The 15,669-nt window shown below is 47.0% G+C and overlaps 1 protein-coding gene across 1 annotated transcript in view; it reads left to right on the top strand.

The window, feature by feature from the left end:
• The window catches only part of LOC144669277 (ras-related C3 botulinum toxin substrate 1-like), a 65,006-nt gene extending 49,974 nt beyond the window's left edge, over positions 1 to 15,032 (top strand). The window contains exons 6-7 of the mRNA XM_078531609.1: positions 7,787 to 7,919; positions 12,942 to 15,032. Of these exons, the coding sequence (XP_078387735.1) occupies positions 7,787 to 7,917 (131 nt within the window). The 3' untranslated portion in view covers positions 7,918 to 7,919; positions 12,942 to 15,032. The remainder of the gene's footprint in view (positions 1 to 7,786; positions 7,920 to 12,941) is intronic.
• Positions 15,033 to 15,669: the final 637 nt, after the last annotated feature.

The following is a 15,669-nucleotide window of genomic DNA, read 5'->3' as shown; positions in this document are numbered from 1 at the left end:
ACGTCCAACCCCTCTACACCTCCATCCCCCACCAGGATGGTGTGAGGGCTCTCCGCTTGTTCTTTGAACAGAGGCCCAAACAATCCCCATCCACCACTACTCTCCTCCGTCTGGCTGAACTTGTTCTCACACTGAACAATTTCTCCTTTTTAACTCCTCTCACTTCCTCCAAATAAAAGGTGTGGCTATGGGTACCCGCATGGGCCCCAGCTATGCCTGTCTCTTTATGGGGTATGTGGAACATTCCTTGTTCCAGTCCTACTCAGGCAGCCCCCCCCCCCGCCCCACAACTCTTCCTCCGATACATTGATGACTGTTTCGGCGCTGCTTCATGCTCTCGTCTGGACCTGGAAAAGTTTATCAATTTTGCTTCCAATTTCCACCCCTCTATCACCTTCACATGGTCCATCTCTGACACCTCCCTTCCCTTCCTTGATCTCTCTGTCTCCATTTCTGGTGATAGACAGTCCACCAATATTTATTACAAGCCCACCAACTCCCACAGCTGCCTTGACTACAGCTGCTCACACCCTGCTTCTTGTAAGGACTCCATCCCATTCTCTCAGTTACTTTACCTTCATCGCATCTGTTTCGATGATGCCACTTTCCAGTTGGTGCTTCTGACATGTCTTCCTCCTTTAACCGACGTTTCCCACCCACTGTGGTTGACAGGGCCCTCTACCATGTCCGACCCATCTCCTGTGCCTCTGCCCTCACACCTTCCTCTCCCTCCCAGAACCATGATAGGATCTCCCTTGTCCTCACTTTTCAGCCCACCAGCCTCTGCATTCAGAGGATCATCTTCCGCCAACTCCAGCACGATGCCACCACCAAACACATCTTCCCCTCACCCACCCTGTCAACATTCCGTAGGGACTGTTCCCTCCGGGACACCCTGCTCTACTCTTCCATCACCCCCAACATCTCACCCCCTTCTCAAGGTACCTTCCCATGCAATTGTAACACCTGCTCCTTTACCTCCTCCCTCCTTGCCAATCCAAGGGCCCAAACACTCCTTTCAGGTGAAGCAGCGCTTCACTTGCACCTCCTACAATTTAGTCTACTGCATTCGCTGCTCCCAATGTGGTCTCCTCTACATTGGAGAGGCCAAATGCAGACTGGGTGACCGCTTTGTGGAACACCTTTGGTCTGTCCGCAAGCATGACCCAGACCTCCCTGTCGGTTGCCATTTTAACACTCCACCCCGCTCTCATGCCCACATGTCCATCCTTGGCCTGCTGCATTGTTCCGGTGAAGCTCAACGCAAACTGGAGGAACAGCACCTCATCTTCCGATTAGGCACTTTATAGCCTTCCGGACTTAACATTGAGCTCCACAACTTCAGACCATGAACTCTGTCCTCTATCTTCACCCCCACCCCCCCACCTTTTTTTGTTTAATCCCTTTTTTCAAAATTCATTTTTATTTTTTATCCACTTATTTTTATTTATTTATTCATTGTTTTATCCCCCTTTTTTTATCCCATTCTAGATCCTTTTTCCCTACCCCCACAAGGGTCATCTGTTACATGTTCATGTTGTTATTTCAGAGCGCTTACCCTTGTTCTACTATTATCACATTCTGCTTTCTTATCTTTGCCACTATCAGCACCTTTATTTAGCCCTTGCCACTAATATTAACACCCCCTTTGTCCTTTTGTTCATGACATCTCTGTCAAGCTCTCCTTTACCCCCACCTATCGCTGGCCTTCTGTCCAGCTTCACTGTTTGTTTTCATCACAATTTGAGTCCTGTTGGCTGGTTATTCTATCCATTTGGTCCCCAGAGAAAACCAGCTGGGGGCTGTAAATGAGTATAGCCCACACTGGATCACAGAATCTCACCGTGCAGAAGAGGCCCTTCGGCCCATCGAGTCTGCACAGACACGTGAGAAACACCTGACCTACCTACCTAACCCCATTTACCAAGCACTTGGCCCATAGCCTTGAATGTTATGACGTGCCAAGTGCTCATCTAGGTACTTTTTAAAGGATGAGAGTCAACCCCGCCTCCATCACCCTCCCAGGCAGTGCATTCCAGACCGTCACCACCCTCTGGGTAAAAAAGTGTTTCCTCACATCCCTGCTAAACCTCCTGCCCCTCACCTTGAATTTGTGTCCCCTCGTGACTGACCCTTCGACTAAGAGGAACAGCTCCTCCCTATCCACCCTGTCCATGCCCCTCATAATCTTGTACACCTCGATCAGGTCGCCCCTCAGTCTTCTCTGCTCCAACGAAAACAACCCAAGTCTATCCAACCTCTCTTCATAACTTAAGTGTTTCATCCCAGGCAACATCCTGGTGAATCTCCTCTGCACCCCCTCCAGCGCAATCACATCCTTCCTATAATGTGGCGACCAGAACTGCAAACAGTACTCCAGCTGTGGCCTCACCAAGGTTCTATACAACTCCAACATGACCTCCCTACTTTTGTAATTATGCCTCGATTGATAAAGGCAAGTGTCCCATATGCCTTTTTCACCACGCCACTAACATGCCCCTCCACCTTCAGAGATCTATGGACACACGCCAAGGTCCCTTTGTTCCTCAAACTTCCTAGTGTCATGAGCCTGAAGGCTTGATTTCTGGCACCTTTGACTTGGTGACTAAATAGTGAATCAGAACACCTCCATCTGTTGACACTGGGAGCATGAGTTGCATAAAAATTAATGGGAACATGGATTTAAAGTTTACATCTGACTCCTCATATTAATTACATGACTCCATTCACAGAGATTGGAGACTTGGACTTCACTCTTGTTCTAACCCGTTAATAACAATATCAGCAGCAACTTATAAAGCACCTCTTAAGGTGATGAAACATCCCCACACGAGCATTTTAAAGCCACGTACGACACTGAGCTGCCTAAGGAGATATTAAGTCAGATGACTAAAAGCTTGGTCAAAGAGAGAGGTTTTAAAGGGTGCCTTCAAGGAGGAAAGTGAGGTACAGAGGTGAAGGGAGGCAATTCCAGAGCTTGGGGACTAGGCCATTGAAGGCAAGGCCACCCATGGTGGAGCGATTATAATTGGGAATGCACAAGAGGCCGGAATTAGAAGAGTGCAGATATCTGAGGGTTGTGGGACAGGAGGAGAATAGAGATAGGGAGGGGCAAGGTCATGTAAGGATGACTTGAGGGAAAATCAAGATGTTGCTAATGTAAGTCAGTGAGCACAGGGGTGGATGGTGGGAATGGGACTTGTTGCAATTGAAGATATGGGCAGCTGAGAGCCATTGTCATAAATGCACTAGAATTTGGAGCTGGAGTAGGCCATTTGAGCCTGATCTGTGCCATTCAACAAGATTGTGGCTGATCATTTACCTTGACCTTCTCACATTATCCCATGTCCCTTAATCCTCTTAGTACCTGAAAATCTATTAACCTGCATTTTAAATATAGTCAACGAGTGAGAATCCACAGCTCCCAGGAGATCCAGACCACCGTGCGCCTGCTGCTGCCCGGGGAACTGGCCAAGCACGCCGTGTCGGGAGGGACAAAGGCAGTGACCGAGTACACCAGCTCCAAGTAAAACTCCACAACCCTCTGGGTTAGAGAACGCCAAGGGCCCACAGTGAAGAAATGTTTCCTCCTCCTCCTCAGTCCTAAATGGCTGAGTGCTTATTCTGAGGCTGTGGCCTTGTTCCTGGTTCCCCAGGAAAGGGAAATGTTTTCTCAGCATTTACCCTTTCGAGTTTCTTAATTTCAATTAGATCACGGCTCATTCTTAAGTTCCAGGAAATATCGGCCTAGTTTACTCAATCTCTTGTAATAACCAGCTTCCTTTTTTGTTCTGTGGCATTACAGCCATCCAATCATTGAGCTCAATCACTGTCCAATGTGCGATTGGCTCACAGGAACTTCTGGGGCTTGATCTCCGATCTGCTGGCAACAGTTGGGGTGGTACAATTGGTCCTTGTACTGAGGGGCCCTGGCCATTATCTAGCGACGCTATTGGGTTGTACATGTGTGTAGATCTTGCCCAAGGGCGGAATTAAACTTGACTGTAATCTTGCATCATCCAGTCCACCCCTGCCCCCACCACCCCAACAAGGCAACTCTTCAGAGCCTTCAAAATCTAGGCTGGCACATGGAGGAAGACCACTTGGGCAAAGTACTGGAGGTTCGTGCTGGTCGAACCTTATCCCAGCAAGAGCCAATAGCTGTAAGAGAAATCACCAGTGAATATTTATTTTGATGGGTGGACTGCTGGTGGTGGGGGCCAACTGGTTAATGAAGGAGTTTTATACTTTTACGTCCTCATTTCAGTACAGGAAGTTAACATGCTTAGGTTGTATTGTAATCCCACGTACATTTGGAACAGGTTGGTATCTAACCCTACTTCCGGCTTAACACTTTTTGGATTTAACCACACGCTGCTTCCTTCACTCTTCACCAGCTTAGTGATGGCTCTGGTGCAGAAACAGGCCACCCAGCCCATCCAGTACACAGTATTACTTATTTCCCCTCCAAAGGAGGTTATTTTAAACTAGTTTAGAACACTGGTCCAGCCTCATCTGGAGTATTGTGTCTAGTTCTGGGCGCAACACTTTTAGGGAAGATGTGAAGGCATTAGGGAAAGTGCAGAAAAGATTCACGAGAATGGTTCCAGGGGTGAGCAACTTCGGTTATGTAGATAGGTTGGAGAAGTTAGGACCGTTTCCCTTGGAAATGAGAAGATTGAGAGGAGATTTGAATGAGGTGTTCAAAATCACGAGGGGTCTGGACAGAGTAGATGGGGAGAAACTGTTCCCGTTTGTGAGAGGATGGAGAACGAGAGGGCACAGATTTTAAAGTGATTAGCAAAAGAAGCAGTGGAGACATGAGGAGAAACGTTTTCACGCAGCGAGTGGTTAGGATCTGGGATGAGTGTGTGGTGCAGGCAGGTTCGATTTGTGGCATTTAAGAAGGAATGGGATTATTATCTGAAAAGTTGGGGGGGTTGGTGGTGTCTTGGGGCATAGTGATAGCTAGAAACTCTGTTCGAGTCCCATGGATGGCTGTGGAAGGTGCATTTGTAACCTGGCCAAACAAGTTGATTCCAATATGCCTATGGCAGACTGCAAGAGTGGGAGAATCTCCTGGTCAGGCAGAACCTACAGAAGACGATGGCAAGCTACTGTAATACCTTGCCGAGGAAAACCATGATTAACCCATGGAAGCCTATGGTCACCAATGTCCTCTTAGGGCATATTGCACCTGAAGAGAGAGAGAGAGAGAGCGATCTGAAAAGGAAGTATGTGCAGAGTTACTGGGAGAAGGTGAGGGAAATGGCACTCGGTGAATTGCTCATTCTGAGAGCCAGTGCAGACACGAGTGGCCAAATGGCCTCCTTCGGTGCTGTTCTTTGAGCCTCCTCAACTAATCTAAGAGCCTGTTGCTTGTTTTCTTTCTCCCTCCATTCAGCTGCTGCTGCTTCTGCTGCCGCTGACTCATGCTGGGTGCAATTGCCACAGGTACTGGCTCTCCTCCAGTATCTCGGGCATGAGGCCATCCATGAACAAGGCCATTTCAAACACGAGTGTCTGTCTCACCAGCTTTCATCATAAGTTACAGATTGAATGCTTCCATTATGCTTAAACTATTTTTGTCCTTGCCAATAATGCTCTCATCCCACAAATGAATAGGTATTATTCCCATTATTTTCATTTTCTTTTGAAAATGGTCCTTTCTCGTTCAATCCTTTTAAAAAAAAAAAAAAAAATTTTTTTGCTCATTCCTGATGAATCTTGACACTTTCTGCCTCAATATTGCATGAACCAAGGGCCAGGGTAGGCCCCAGGCTTGCTTCCTGTCCTCTGGTGCAGCCAGGGTTACATCGCCACCTGGTGGCTGGAGTTGAACATTGACAACACGGCCTGATTCTGTTGTTACCATTGACTGCAACTAATGTCAACTTTTGCACCATAGTTGAGGTTATGATCGAGTTCTGATGTTTACTGCTGAAGAATAGTCATCAAAGGCCTTCGGTGACTGTTGTATATTTTAAATCTTAGATCTAGGCTGGGATGACACTTAAGTGTGTTTAACAGGATTTATGCACAGTGCTTCAAAATGTCTACTCCATGCTTCTAGCTCTGACTTCCAGTTCTTTCTATAGTATGTTTACTTTTCCCTGAATCCACACCCAGGCTTAATGAATCAAGCGTAGTGAGCCTAGATCAGACTTGTATAATCAAACATAGAACAATTGAACACTGCAGTGACTCCACCTTACAGGGCATGGAGTTAAGGGACGGAAGAAGTAGACTTTTGATAAAACTCAATCTAGGGCAGTGACTGTCTGACCATACTGACTGACTGACTGTCCCAAAGCCAAATGGTTGACAACCTTGATTGATGCCCTAACCTTGTAAACTTCTACTTTAGTGAGCATGGACTAGACTAACACCATTTTGCACTGAAATGCCCAACTGTTCTGCTTGAGACCGACAAGGCTTGATATTGAATGGTGTCTGTCCAATGTGTATCATCAATATACAATAAACCTGTGAGCTCTTTGCAAGTAGTTCAGAGTGCTTAGTTTGAGGGATTTACGGAAGGTTTTCTCTACTGTGGGTTAAAGCAAGAAAATTCTCACCCTGGTTTCCAAATCCCTCGCATTTCTATCTCCGTATCTTCTTACTTCTGCATTTCCCCCAAATTCTGGCTTATGTATTCCCCAGTTTTCTTGGCTGCACTTCTGGCGGCCATGTCTTCACCTGCCTGGGCCCCAAGCTCCGGAATTCCCTACCCGCATCCCGTCCCCCTCTCTTCCACCTTGAAAAGAAGCCCCTCATATCCTACCTCTTTGACCAAACTTTGGTACTGGTCCTAAAGTAATCTGAAATTAAAAACAGAAAATGCTGGAAAAACTCAGCGGGTCTGGCAGCATCTGTGGAGAAAGAAACAGAGTTGATGTTTCGATTCCGTCTTACTCTTCTTCAGAACTGTTCTGAAGAGTCACATTGGATTTGAAACGTTAACTGTTTGTTTTTCTCTCCACGGGCGCTGCCGGACATGCTGAGTTTTTCCAGCATTTTCTGTTTTCGTTTCAAATTTCCAGCATCTGCGGTTTTTTTATTTTGCTTTTATTCTAATATAATCTTGTGTGGTTTGAGTATCGAATATTGTTTGATACTCTCCCTCTTGGGATATTTGCCTACATCGAGGATGCTGTGCAGGCACAAGTTGTTGGTTGTGTTGGCGGTGGTTGTTGGAGCCCCGCGATCCAGTAGAGTTCTAGGCACTGGCTGGGTAACGGCACATTCCTGTTGTAAGGCAGTGGGCACTGGGCCACTGGCATTCAGCCACGTGAAGGGGAAAAACACGAGACCTGAGAAAATGTAACGGCTGCTTTACAGAATCACACAATGGTTACAGCACAGAAGGAGGCCATTTGGCCCATCATGTCTGCACCGGTCTGAATGAGCCATGCACCTAGTGCCGTTTCCCCGCCTTCTCCCCCTAATCTGCACCTTCTTCCTTTTCAGATAATAATCCAATTCCCTCTTGAATGCCCTGATTGAACCTGCCTCCACCACACACTCAGGCGGCGCATTCCAGATCCTAACCACTCGCTGCCTGAAAAAGTTTCTTCTCATGATGCCCCCGTTGCTGCTTCTACCAATTACCTTAAATCTGTGCCCCCTTGTTCTCGATCCTTCCACCAGTGGGAACAGTTTTTCCCCATCTACTCTGTCCAGACCCCTCAGGACTTTGAATATCTCCATCAAATCTTAATTAAATCTGAAATCTTTAATTGTCAAGGCGCCTGCTGATATTTCTCCTTGTTTGTGTTTGAAAAAGGTTCCATGAGGTACCTTGAGTGCTCAGCACTCACGCAGCGAGGTCTGAAGACGGTGTTTGACGAGGCCATCCGTGCGGTGCTGTGCCCAGCTCCTGAAGAAAGGAAAAAGAAGAGGTGTCTGCTACTGTAAAGGTATTTGTCTTTTCATCAGGTACCAATGGGTGTAGACCATTCAGCCCCTGGAGAATACTCCACCATTCAGTTACACTATGGCTGTTTGGTACCTTGGCTCCATTTATCCTGCTTTTTGCTCTATATCTCTTGATACTCCCACCCCATACCACCACCACCACCACCAGAGGAAGTAGGGTCATTGTATCTACCATACCAAGTTCTTAAATATTTCAAACACCTTGATCCGATCACCCCTTAATCTCCTACATTCAAGGGAGTAATCGTCGTCTTGCACAGTCCCTCGGAATCGAGGCGCCTTGCTTGCATTCCGGTTCGAAGGGTTCTGAGATGGCTGATAAGTCCAATGCGCAATCTGCAGCCTCTGCCACATGCGAGGCAGGTGGTTGGCAGCTTGGGAGGTTGGATAGGCGGATTGTTGGGAGGTTTATGCGCTCCCTCCGATGCCTCAACTTAGTCTTTGCACGTTCCTGACAAAAGGTGTCTCGACAGATTCCCAAATGAACCTGTTCCATTTCGACCGGTCACAAGCCGGGGACTCCCATCGGTCAGGTGGGGGATGTTTGACCGCTGCGAGGGCGCTTTTGAGGACATCCCTAAGGTGTTTCCACTGTGCTCCTGGGAGTCTGCTGCTGCAACCAAGTTCCGAGTAGAGCAGTTGCTCCAGGAGTTTGGCATCAGGCATACGAGCGACATTTCCTGCCCAGAGGAACTGGTTTTTAGTTATTAACACCTTGATGCTGGACAAGGTAGCTTGGGAGAGGATGCTGCTGTTGGAATAATTAAGGGAATACAAGCTAAGTATGTATGTAACTTCTCTGCTGAATTTTTCCTTCTAAGCTCCAAGAATCACCTTGTCTGCTGTGCAATCCCTCCTAAGAGTGGCGAGTGTGTGTAATAGATCTTTCTACCCGTTCTCGGCTCCAGGTGACTCCCAATTGTGCCGGCTCCTTCCAGCTGAGCCAAATGGCCCCAAATTTAACACGTAGCTCTGCACTGAGCTTCGAAACCCATCCTATCTGTCGCCAAGCCCCGTGTGCTTCCTACTTCTCTCATGCCTCAGCCCTCACAAATCATCATCCCCAATTTTTTGTTGCTCTACACCCTCCTCCTCCTCCAGTGTTCTTGCTGCCCTCTTGAGCTCCAACCCAGTCATCCTGTCCAGCTTTCCATTGCCCTTGGCCCTGCCAACCTCCATGAGGTTGTGCCACCCTTACCGATGCAGTCTTCCCCCTTGTTCTCCATCCTGGCCCATCCCATTGGCTTTCTGATCCCCTGCACGTTATCCATCTGGCTCCATCAAGAGGTGGGAAAGATTTTTGAAATGCTACTGAAGGAGGCGGGATGCAAACTAGTGGTTATTGACTTCTCAGCAACATGGTGTGGACCTTGTCAAACTATCAAGCCGCGATTCCATGAATTGGCAGAGAACACCCCCCCACCAAGTGTAATTTTCTGTGAGGTAGATGTGGACAATGCACTGGATCTTGAACAGTATCAAGTAAGTTGCATGCCAACATTCCATTTCTACAAAAATGGAGAGAGGGTGTTTGACTTTCCTGGAGCCAACTGAACATCGTTGGAAGACACAATTCGAGAGCTGCAGTAATGGCCTTTAATCTTAATGAAACCTGTGTTTCAAACCAAAAATAAATCACTAAGCAGACCCTTCAGCTGTTTCAACCCAACTCTCAAACTCATTTTTAATGGGGTACCAAGTTGAACCATGTAGTGTCCAACTCTGTCCTGATCGACCCTGAACTTTGAAATCCATATTCTATCACCAAGTCCACATCTGTCTATCTTCACACTTGCCTCACCAGCATCCACGTCTTTGTTGGCCAGGTGAAACGACTTATGGTGTTGTCCTCCATAGTGCCCAATTCTGTGTCTGGTCTGACCCTACCATCTGCCCGAAATCGTTCTGGCAGAGTAAGTTTAGAATCTATCGCTGTTCTCAGCTCAGGAGAGGCTTGCCTTAAATTTTTTCAATGGCGTTGCACCAATCGAGATTTCCCGTGCTGACCGGAGATTTTCGGATCCCCGCCGCGGTTGCTGAGCTGTTTCAAATCTTCTCTGAACCTCAGGAAAATATCTTTTAAAACGATTACTAAGGCCAGTTAGTGACTTTGCTATCGCTGGTGGATCGAATTTAGTAGCTAATTTTTTCATTCCCTTTTTTTCCACCATGCGGTTACCGTGTCTTATGGCGCCGACTCTGTGGCACGTTTCAAGCCGCACCCTTGAAAATGAACCAACTCCCAGTGTTACCTGGTTACTGCGCCTTGTTTAGAAGCTTTTTTTTTTAAAGCCTTTTTCAAAGTTTGCTCACCCTGCCTCGATCGTTACCAAGTTCTTTTGATCCTGCTTTTTGATGGGGATTTTCAGTGGACCTCTGCGTGCTATGGTGGAGCCATTCTCGAGTTGTTCAGTTGATTTTCCTTCTCTGCCTCCATGCCTGTTATGGAGCTTTTCTGGTGATTTCCAACGGCCTTCATCCAAGTCTTTTGTACCTGGTGCGTTTTTGGTTCGGGTCAGGCTGCAGATATTTCTCTTTTTCTATTTTTGGAGATTTTGGGGTCCTTTGCCTTCAGCTGTGTTGTATGTTGCGGTGATCGCCTAAGGAAGAGGTTCAGAGGTCTGGGGTCTGAACAGCAACCATTCATTGTAGAACGTAACTATGTACAGATACGCAAGACAGTGGGCTGCTTCAGTCCAAGCCATGAGCTTCTCCAATCAGATTACTCCTAGACATGTGACTACACCATATGGGCAATATTGTTTTCCCCAGCCCCAGATTAACCCTTTCACCCCCGAACACCCTAATTTCCAAGTACGAGTATCGCATTTAAAGCCATTTCATCTACAAGAGTTAGTAAAAATTGGATGAAAAGGAAACACCGGGTTAAAAATGGGATTGCAAAAGACTTCGAAAAGCAAACGGGTTGGCCCTTAAGTCTTACGTGGCCAAATCTCAGGTTGTACCCTCTCTGTTGCCTCACCTGTAATGTGGAGCCCAAAGCCTCAAAGAGCTACCGCAGCACTGCTCTTTTTTAGATGCCCTGAGGATGTGTTAAATCGAACACCAATTTTTTTTCTCTTCCACAATTTCCCACGTGCTCTGTGAAATATTGCAAAATATCTCCTGCTGACACCAGATGGTGCCGTCAGCAATGTTTTCCACTCGGCAGGCATGTATTGACGATACCTGGACACCAGGGGCCTGACCTTACCCCCTCTGTTGGCCCCAAAACGGGCGGCAGTGTTCCGAAAACCTGAGGCCGAAGATTAAAAACCGCTCTCTGGAATCTTTTATCTTATTTCCACCCCCCCCCCCCGCGTCCTCCCCTTCCAGCAGATTGCTACGTGTTTGTTGCCTGTCCAAAAGACGTCAAAAAATGAGTCCCCCGCACCCCCCTTTCTGGGCCACCCTTCACAAGTATTGGAAACCTGTGGGATGCTGCGGTCCACCAGATTTGGAAGGAGCACAGTGCAGCGTGTCCCAGCTTAAAGGGTGACGACGGACGGGCCAAACTGACCGTTGTGACAGCAACTACAACAGCGTCAACTCGCATTTATACAGTCCGTTTTTGTTGTAATTAAACGTCCCAAGGCCCCTTCACAGGAGCGTTATAAAACAAAGAATGACATCGAGCCGCATAAGGAGATATTTTACGTCAGATGACCAAAAGCTTGGTCAAAGTTGTAGGCTTTGAGAAGTGCCTGGCAGAGAGCGGTAGGGAGGGAATTCCAGAGCTTGGGGCCTAGGCGACTGAAGGCCCGGCCGCCAATGGCAAGGGAATTATAACTTGGCACGTAGAAGAGGCCAGAACTGGAGGAGCTCAGATTAGCTTGGAGGGTTGTGGGGCTGGAGGAGATTACAGAGATGGGGAGGGGCGAGGCCTTGGAAGGATTTGAAAAGTAGGATGAGAATTTTGAAATCAGGATGTTACTTGGAGAGCTACTGTAGGGCAGTGAGCGTGGGTCGGCGGGGGAGGGGGGATGGGCATTGATAGGAGCATGGGGCTAGCTGCAGTGGGCAACTTACATTGATTATATATTGAAAGAAAAGAAAGTCTTGCATTTATATAGCGCTTTTCATGACCACCAGATCTCTGGAAGCATTTTACAGCCAATGAAGTACTTTTTAAAAGTGTAGCCATTGTTGTAACGTAGGAAACGCGACAGCCAGTTTGTGCACAGCAGGATCCCACAAACATCAATGTGGCAATGGCTAGGTAATCTGTTTTTGTGATGTCAGTCGAGAGAATAAGTATTGGCCAGGACACCGGGCGATAACTCCCCTGCTGCTCTTCAAAGTAGCGCCATGGTGTCTTTTACATCCACCCAAGAGGGAAGATGGGGCCTCGGTTTAACGTCTCACCCAAAAGGTTGCACCCCTGATAGTGCAGCACTCGCTCAGCTCTGCACTGTAGTGTTGCACCCCTGACAGTGCAGCACTCGCTCAGCTCTGCACTGCGGTGTTGTGCTGTGTGCTTATTGGCTGCTGCCTTTCCTAAATTGCAAAGGTGGTTACACTTCAAAAGGGTTGTGTGAAGTGATATATAAATGCAAGTCTTTTTTCTTTCTGCTTGCAATCATTGTAAGCTTCCTATCTCATAACGTGCAGCAAGTCCCATTCTCCTATCACCCCTGTGCTTGCTGACCTACACTTGCTCCTGGTCAAGAAAAAGTTTTGATTTTTAAATTCTCGTCCTCGATTTTGCTTTGGGTGCTTGAAAGGTGAGAGTGCTACCCCCTGAGCCACGGCCGACACAGTTGGTGATGCCTTTGAGCTTCCTTAAAAGAACTTCCACGTGATAACCCCCGAGTGCAGGGTTAAGAGGGACCTTCTGGTTGCAATGACTTGGCAGCAACCGTAAGCAGTGACTGAGCTGTGGTGGGGCGGTGGGGGGGGTGGAGAATGATGGGGCTTGAGGGATGATTCCAAGTTGAGATGGCTGTCCTCTGTGAACACAGCACCTTGTTCGAACTTATTTTCCATTTCTCTTACTGTTTCAGCCGCACAGTGGCCCATTTTACCAGATCAAGCCAAAGGAATGTGCCAAAAGGATTGAGTTGGAGCCCAGTCTACTGGATTTCTGATGCAATCTTTGTAAGATATTTTTGGGGATGTAACATTACGGTTTATTACTTTTATAAAAAAGAAATATTTTTGCTGTTTTTTTTTCTTTGTAAATTGTGCTTTAAGTCCAAAAAAAGCTTTTTTTTTATTTTGCTCGTGTTCGATTTAATCCTGTCCCTCTACAACATGTTGAAGGTACCAGTTCCCCTGCTGGTTGATATTCAGTTGCTTCAATTTGATGTTACAATGTTTTTGGGAGGGGGGGGGGCGGTGGTTGGCGAGGGGGGGGGGCAAGCTTTTTTTTTTCTGGGCCCTCCTACAATTTAACTGAGTCAGTAACTCCGTCTCCCAGAACATCTACTAGCGGGAGCTGGGAAAATGCTGGCACTGTTGTTCATGAAAGCTGGATTACTCTTTTGAGTTGCAAAGCGTTTAAAATTCTGCCTTTAGAGCACGTCTCCAGTCCTATATTAACAGGCAACTTTAAGAAGAACGCCCGCGAGGGAAAAAGCCCTTCTCCAATTAAACCTAATGTCGGCATCAAACACTCCCAAGTTGGCTATAGCATAGTTAAATATAGAGCTTTGATACACCAGTCTTAAGTATTTAAATAGTGTTTTAAGGATTTTAAATCCGCAGAGTATTCAGTCAGAATTACCCTCAATTAAGTTTGTTTTCTTCCACAAACTATTGCAGATATGGAACCAAAAATAAAAATCCCCTGCCTTGTAACTCCTTTCCCTGCAAGTAAAATCTGTGTTTTATCCGTGAGTGCAGACGCTTGCTGCTGGCTGCTCATCAGTGCTGTGTGCGTCGAATGGGCTCTGCTCCAGTACAGGGCTGCTCCTGTTTGTTTCACAGTGGGGGGGCTTTGATGGAGGGGGGGGCCGCTGTTCGGGTTGGCATGGACGTACTGGGCGAGCAGGCAGGCTTTGCACTGCTGCTATATACGATCTAGTGCCCCTGTGGGTGCAGATCTTGGTGATGCACAAACTTGGGGCAAATGTTTTGGCCTTAACGGGGCATTAGAATTGGGTTGAGCCTTTGCTTGCTGCACGGGGACCATGTGGTGGAAATGGATGCCTTCTGCCCAATTCTCTTCAGGTATAAACCGGGGCACGGTTTTGGGGGAGGAAGCAGGAAGTTTGTGTGTGTGTGTGTGTAAAATTCAGGCAGTTTAAAATCTAGTCATGGGATAGTTTGTGTCGTGCCATAGTTCCATCACTGGCTTTACCTGCCTTAATTTGGGCATGGAAGAGCTGGCAGTGGCTTACTTGACGTGGAAAACGCCTTGGCTCAATTTTAATGCCATAGGCGCCGGCATTTTAACTTCCGCTTCAGAAGGCCCACACGGGGACCTTGACCCCACCTGCGCAAGAGAGGCCATGGACATGGCAGACATCCTCCGGTCTTCCCTGCTCTGGCCTTCCTTCCCCTTCCCAATAGCACCACCAGATTCCAAAGACCAACCGATGCCAATTTTCACACACACACACACCAGGGATTTATTCTCCTGGGGTTCCCCGGGGGCTTTTCGGGATTCCCAACCGGATTTTGGCTGCCTGGAGACCATGTTGGGTTATTTAAATGGGATCCAGGAGTTGAAATGGTAGGAATTTCCCCGCCCTGACCGCATCCACTGTTAAAGTTGACCTTTTTCTATCAGTACAGCTAATGCCTTGGCTCCCCTCATGGTGCACAGTTTGCTCGTTCCCCACTGCAGGTTTCAGTAGTGTTGTCCTCTGATTGTCATTCTAGATTTGTAGCCCTCTGGAATATTAGCTTTACTTGCTTCATGTACAATCTCTCTTTTTTTTCTCCTGAAAGTCCAGTAGCTATCCTGCCTGATTGCAGTTTTTATACAATCTACAAATATATTAAAGTACAAAAACCACTCTCCCTTTTTGTGCCTTGCAACTTATGTAACAGTTTGTGGGCTCAAAATAGCCAGAAGTGATAAAAAAAATTTGCTATAAACTTTGTCAGTTCTTTTCTAAGAAAATAAAATCTGCACTTTGAAAACATGACCTCCTTTGGCTTTTATTTTTGTTCCTCTGTTTTGTACTCCAGCTGCTCACCCCTTTTTTTTTTAAACAGTTCCTCGGTTACAACAATCTGTACTTCTACAGCTGCTTTAACCTTGTGAAGGGTCCTAAAGTGCTCCATGGTGTTGGTTATAGAATGTGTCTTCAAGAAATCTTCTTGTCGTCTTCTGTATGTTCACAGCAAGCCTTTGTTAACGACTTGTAACGATGCACAGTAAAGGGTACGGGCAAGAAGTTATCTCCATGTCTAGGTCTTTACACGTCTCTACTGAACACCACGTTGACCCTAGGTCTGGGCTGTTTAACATCACTGTGTGGGCAGTACTGTACTCAGTCCACCATTAATCCTGTATATGCCAGACCCTTATATTACACTACATAGGAACATTCATCAAATGAAATTTGACACCAAACCACGTAGATAATAAGACAGGTGACCTAAAGCTTGGGTCAAAGAGGGAGGTTTTAAGGGTGCATCAAAGGAGGAGAGTGAGTAGGAAAGATTTAGGGAGGGAATATCTGACCTTGGGCCCCAGGCCGTTGAAGTTGATGTTAAACATTGACTTCTATTCTGCTCTGCTTTTGGATTCTCACCTCAAGGTGCTGATTCACTTTTGGG

Source organism: Cetorhinus maximus, chromosome 29, assembly GCF_964194155.1.
Source record: "Cetorhinus maximus chromosome 29, sCetMax3.hap1.1, whole genome shotgun sequence".
Lineage (NCBI taxonomy): Eukaryota > Metazoa > Chordata > Chondrichthyes > Lamniformes > Cetorhinidae > Cetorhinus > Cetorhinus maximus.
This window is presented reverse-complemented; position numbering and strand designations above follow the sequence as displayed.